Source organism: Mus caroli, unplaced genomic scaffold (genome assembly GCF_900094665.2).
Source record: "Mus caroli unplaced genomic scaffold, CAROLI_EIJ_v1.1 scaffold_19250_1, whole genome shotgun sequence".
NCBI lineage: Eukaryota > Metazoa > Chordata > Mammalia > Rodentia > Muridae > Mus > Mus caroli.
In genome coordinates this window covers 3934-10470 of record NW_018388777.1, presented here as the reverse complement: position 1 = coordinate 10470, position 6537 = coordinate 3934, and the positions used below count along the sequence as shown (strand labels likewise).

The window sequence follows — 6537 nt, the reverse complement described above, 5'->3', positions numbered from 1 at the left end:
TCGGCCATCACTGGAAAGAGAGGCCCATTGGACTTGCCAACTTTATATGCCCCAATATAGGGGAATGCCAGGGCCAAAAGAATGGGAATGGGAGGGTAGGGAAGTGGGGGGCGGTATGGGGGACTTTTGGGATAGCATTGGAAATGTAATTGAGGAAAATATGTAATTAAAAAAAAAGATTCTCTACTTTAACCAATAATGAATATATAAATTAAGAACTTTTATTCAAGTCGGGCAGTGGTGGCACATGCCTTTAATTCCAGAACTTGGGAGGCAGAGACAGGCAAATTTCTGAGATCAAGGCCAGCCTGGTCTACAAAGTGAGTTCCAGGACAGCCAGGACTATACGGAGAAACCCTGTCTCGAAAAAAATCAAAACAAACAAACAAAAAAACAAAACAAAAAAAAAACCTTTTATTCAAAAAGAGCAGATTTTCTGGGAAAAAAACTCTATATATCTATGGAAGCATTAGCATATTTGGATGATAGTTTAATACTAAGACAATCTAGCAAAACAACAAATGTTGGTTCCATGTTGGGCCAGTGCGTTTCTAAACCATGAATGTTTAGGCAGATTTACTGTGACAGGTATAACTTCATACACATTCACAAAGCAGGTTATTACCTCCATAATCATAATGCCTTTAGTGTATAACTTGTATGGTGTAACATGTATGGTATGAGTAAGACCATTACTGTCTTTTTACCTCAGAAGCCTACCTTATATATTGGTCATGGCGTAGGCTTCCTGTAGGAAGAGAGATTGCACCATAAGTTTCAGGTTAATTTCTCTATATCTAGAGCTAATGTGCATTGTTCATCAGTACAGTTTTAGTAGCATCAAGTTATGGTGAATGTCCTAAAGCATTTACAATAGGCTGGATTGGTTTTGGTGTCTCTGATGACTGTACAAAAATAAAGTATTAGAAGTATAACATTCCTGACACTGATATTTTCATTTACTAGCTCATGTCTTTTTGCAGCAGTAGTATTACTGATTCATATTACATGTATTCAAATATAAGTATTATATTTTATTTAGAATAAGAGCAAGTATATTAACTTAATTCTCTTTTCCATATCCTTTATTTCTTTCTAAGTCATGATCTTTCCCCTAGCCACCCCAAGCCCCATGCTTACTTAAGAATATTAACAATCTAACTCCTGTTTTATTTCACTGATATTCTATTGTAACTTTGATTTATTTTTGTTCTTTGGAGTGTCAGATGATAACTTTATGCATACATTTTTCTTCAGCACACATAGCAGCAGACAAAATGAAATCAGAGAACTAGACAGGAGTCCATGGGGACAAAAATGATACATATATTAGAATGTATATTAGAGAAGGATACAAGGATGAACTTGAACATAACAGAAACATTGATTCTAAGAACTTTCCTTTACTCCAGGTCTCTTGACTATATTCAGATCATGACATATGATCTCCATGATTCCAAGGATGGCTACACTGGGGAAAATAGTCCCCTCTATAAATCACCATATGACACTGGAAAGAGTGCTGATCTCAATGTGGTAAGACATTAACAGGTTCAAGTGGAATTGAGAGATTAATGCATGAGCCTATGCCATTTAGTGTATCTGTAAAACTGTAACTAAGTAATCCATTTTGGAAAACGGGTTTTATTTCTTAACTATAAATTCACACAATTTGAGATACAAGAGGAGTGAACAAAACTATACAAACACATGTTACCAGATGCTCTAGCAAAAAATTTATTTCCTGTCACCACAGGATTCAATCATTACCTACTGGAAGGACCATGGAGCAGCTTCTGAGAAGCTCATTGTAGGATTTCCAGCATATGGACATACCTTTACCCTGAGTGACCCTTCTAAGACTGGAATTGGTGCCCCTACAATTAGTACTGGCCCACCAGGAAAGTACACAAATGAAGCAGGACTCCTGGCTTACTATGAGGTCAGTATTTGTTTTAGTGTGCTCAGTGAATTACAGACCCATTTCTATATTTGAGAATTGGAATCAGCTGAAGTGTATGTTTGCTGTATACAATATGTACTCTTCCTAAGCAGATACAATATGACAAGTATTGCATATTTTATAGTATACATTCATGTAATTAATAATGAGAGGTACTTTAGAATATACAAGTTAGTTCAACATATCAAACAGTAATATTCATAAATATGACTATAGGATATCTATTTACTGCTGGGATGGAATCTAAGAATACAGTACAAGTATGAGAGCTACATGTGATAATTTTAAAAATAATCCAAACATTAATATTCCATTGTGTCTGGCCTAGTTTGATATGCTTGACCCCAAGTTCAATGCACAGAAGTGTATATAGATAAATGGAATCACAGTATGGCAGTATTATCTAAGAAGAATATGGAGAACCCTCATGATTAATACTTAGAACATTAACTTTTAGGAGGCAGGGATATAAGAATCATCAGTTTGAATACTATTATCTTAGCTATTAATCAGGACAAAATTTCAGAAAGTAAATATGTTGTAATGAGGACTAGTGATGCACCTCAAGTTAGATCACTTCCCTAGTCTGTGGAAATGTCTAGATGTGCCCTATAGAACCAGGATTTTCAGGAAAATGTCTGTTTACTGTAAGACAATGAAAGGGTCTTTAGAAAAATAGAGAAAACTCCACAAGAAAAGGGATAAATGATAAATAAATTGAATGTTTTTTTCCATTCTTGGAATTAATATTTAAAAGATCTGAATCTGTTTGTTTAAAGGTTTGTACATTTCTGAATGAAGGAGCCACTGAGGCCTGGGATGACTCACAGGAAGTACCTTATGCCTATCAGGGTAATGAGTGGGTTGGTTATGACAATGTCAGGAGCTTCACGTTGAAGGTAAGCTTAGAACACTGAATGTGCTGAGCTTGCAGCCTGATTCCCAGGAAATCAGGTGACTAAATGTCCTCTGTATCAACAGGCTCAGTGGCTCAAGGACAACAATTTAGGAGGTGCTGTGGTCTGGCCCCTGGACATGGATGACTTCAGTGGTTCTTTCTGTCACCAGGGACGTTTCCCTCTGACATCTACTTTAAAGAGAGATCTCTATATACACAGTGCAAGTATGAGACACTAGAGTTTTACTCACAGTATATAATGGCCTTCATTCACTCAAAGCCTGCCTGAATACCCCCAATCTAACTCCTGAGTCATATTTTCCCATTCATTTATGTGCTCTTTTAAAAGTTATATACACCTCACCCCTCTCTTCAATTCCATAAACTCATGTTGCACACTTATTAGGAACCAGGGATACCTTGATGTGAGGCAGGCTTTGAGAGGTCTATTAACTATTCCGGTTATGAGTCTGCAAAAACTATATTCACTCTTACTATCAGATTTTTCTCCTCTTTTAGCCATGTCATTAGAGTGTAAATCTGTCCCTTTGGGACTTTTTTTCAGAAATACTTTGAAAATACTTGCATGAATGTGTCTGTCCATATTCATTGAATATTCTATTTATTCTGAGATTTTTAACAAACTCATTTACCCGATGGCTATCAAGGAAGTATTGCTTATGGCATGGATGGTAAAAGCAATGTTTTTAATTGCTAGTCCAGCCTGCTCTGAGGTAGGTTTCTGAGACCTGGAAATAGGTTAAACCCTGGGATGATGTTGCAAATTCCCTAAATACTTAATCTGAATTTATTGTCTGATATAAACTGAAAGACACTGAAGTCAAATGCTTCTCTAGTTCATTTCCCCTAGATTGTACATTTCTTTACCACTTGCCTCCAGGGTAACTGCTGTGTCTTGCTCTGTGTGTTTCAGGTTGCAAGGCCCCTTATCGAGGGGAGCTTTAGACAATGATTTCTACTTGAAACTCTCAGAATAAGAGCAAGTTCAACGGTTTTTCCACTATGGATACTGCATCATGCTTCCATTGAGAATAATAGAATTAAGTCACGATCTTTCCTGAATTGAATCCCAGAGTAGAACTAAGATATATGTCTTGTCTGCTATACCAGCAGGGAAGAAACAAAAAAATTATCTTCATCTGTCATCTTTGGCTAAGCTCTGAACATTTTTGCTTCCTGTAAAACCACCTTCCTTGTTTCTTGCTTTCATAATAAATTCCATGTTCAAAGCATCAGCATCTGCAGTGCTTCATATGAAATTTTGAGGAAATGATGTCTGCCCATATGGTTATAGCAATAAAATTGTTGTGGGAAGTAGTGATCAAACCAATTTTCTCTGGATTTTCTATTTGACTTCAGGCATTGAGATGGAAATGTTTAATGATTGGTTCAGACTGAGAATGACAACATGAAGAGGATGTGTTATGGTGCTTTGTCTATAATCCAGAAGTATCTACAGTAGTCTCAGGATTACAACATACACACAGTGAAATTTGGCATAACTAGTTATGCACTCCAAGTCATTTTTATACAGGTCTTGAAAAAAAAAAAAAAGAATTGTTTGAGCCCTTCTTGAGTTTACAGCTTTTGAAGATCTCTAAATGCTCCTCATGATTTACTGTCTGCATACTGAGATTGAAACACATTCCTCCCAAAACACAAATTTCTTAGCATCAGATTTGTTTGCCACAACTTCTAACTTCTTTCTCTTTTGGTTTATTTGGCATTCACTATAAAATGATTTTAAGTCATTTTGCACACTTTGTTTAAGGAGTGAATAGAGACTTTACAACACTCACCTTCTTTGGATGCACTTGATATCTCTCAGACATATTCATTATTGTATTAAAATGCTATTCAAACAGTATCACCAAAATATCCTACAACATTTTTTATCACAGGACTCATGGTATCACTAAAATTCAGACACTTTCAAACTTTTGTATATCAGTCATGGACATACTCATTCTGCTTTGATTATTTTCCAAACCTGATATTTGTGTGCACATACATGTTTTATCAAGTTGAGAATTTGTATTAACACTAACAATAATGTCTTTATAGATCTTTGATATTTTATCATTCATCAGCATATTCAGCTTAATGTAAATTGCATGCAATTAACTCTACTTAATCTTTTTATCCCCCAAATAATACTAATTATTTCTTCATAATCTGTTGTTCAGACTATTACTCTGGACAATTTACAAATTTCTCTTCAATGTAAGTTTTAGTTTTTGAATGAGTACCTGGATCTAAAATTACTATACCTTGTATTAAAAAAGAGAACTCCACCATCATGAATACAAGAGTAGATAAACTTTGAGTCAGTTAGAAGTTGAAGAAAAGTCTATTTGTGAGGCTCTAGGCATGTGAGCAGAGATTCCCAGACTTCTTAGGTAGAGCAACTGATGTTGAATATATTTAAATTATATTTAAGTATTAGCAAGCTATTCATAAATATAATACATATGATATACATTTCATATCATATATTACTTTTAAAATATGTTAAATATTTTAAATATATATTATGAATTCTTAGGTATATATAGAAATATGCATTAAAATTGAAAAACAAGATAATTCATTACTTTTTTGACACATTTGATCATTCACATTATAGGTTTTATTATAGAAAAGTGTAACTAAGGGATAGACCCAGTGAGTGTCATGTCTAACCCTAGTTCCTAACTTCAAAGCCCACTGCCGACATTGACTACATTGAATTTTTTGTGTTTTTTTTATTTTTTATATTCTTTAATTTAATTCTTTTTTTACAGTCCATTCTTCATCACACTCCCTGTCTGCCCCCTGACCACTCCACTTCCCATAACTCCTCCCACCTACCTGCACCCTAGCAAGCCTCCACATACCCTGGGTCCTCAAGTCTCTCCAGGGTTAGGTACATTCTTTCTCATTAAGGACAGACGAAGCAGCCTCTGCTGTATATGTATTGGGAGCCTCATCTAAAGTATTGTATGCTGCCTGATTGGTGGCTCAGTGTCTGAGGGTTCTCAGGGTTCCAGTTTAGTTGAGATTGCTGGTATTCCCATGGGGTTGCCCTCTTCCTCTAGCTTTTCCCGAATTCAACCACAGAAGTCCCCAGCTTCAGTCCATTGGTTGGGTGCTAGTTATGTACAGCACAGTCTTTCAGCTGCTTGTTGGGCTTCTTGCAAGCCAATTATGCTAGGCTCCTATCTACAAGCACACCACAGCATAACTAAAAATATCAGGCCATGGGGCCTCTCCTTGAGCTACAACCCAATTTGGGCCTGTCACAGGATCTCCATTCCATTATTTTCTTCTCTAATTTTGTCCCTGCAGTTCCATCTGACAGGACCAATTCTAGGAAAGTGCTTATGACAGTGGGATGGCAATCCCATCCCTCCAATTGATATCGTGTTCCACCACAAGGGGTGAACATTACAATTTCACTCTCTCCACTGTAGAGCATCAGAGGGCTAATATCCAGATTATATAAAGAACTTAAGAATCTAACCACCAAAAATCCAAAGAACCCAATAAAAAATGAAGTATAGAACTAACCAGAGAATTCACAACAAAGTAATCTTGAATGGCTGAGAAGCACTTAAAAAAAAATGTTCACAGTCCTTAGTGATCAAGGAGATGCAAATTTAAAAGATCCTGGAAT

At 36.1% G+C, this 6537-nt stretch overlaps 1 protein-coding gene across 1 annotated transcript in view; it reads left to right on the top strand.

The window, feature by feature from the left end:
- The window catches only part of LOC110287779 (chitinase-like protein 3), a 9400-nt gene extending 5435 nt beyond the window's left edge, over positions 1-3965 (top strand). The window contains exons 2-6 of the mRNA XM_021154316.2: positions 1413-1536; positions 1757-1942; positions 2743-2862; positions 2945-3086; positions 3796-3965. Of these exons, the coding sequence (XP_021009975.1) occupies positions 1413-1536; positions 1757-1942; positions 2743-2862; positions 2945-3086; positions 3796-3827 (604 nt within the window). The 3' untranslated portion in view covers positions 3828-3965. The remainder of the gene's footprint in view (positions 1-1412; positions 1537-1756; positions 1943-2742; positions 2863-2944; positions 3087-3795) is intronic.
- The last annotated feature ends 2572 nt before the right edge of the window (positions 3966-6537 follow it).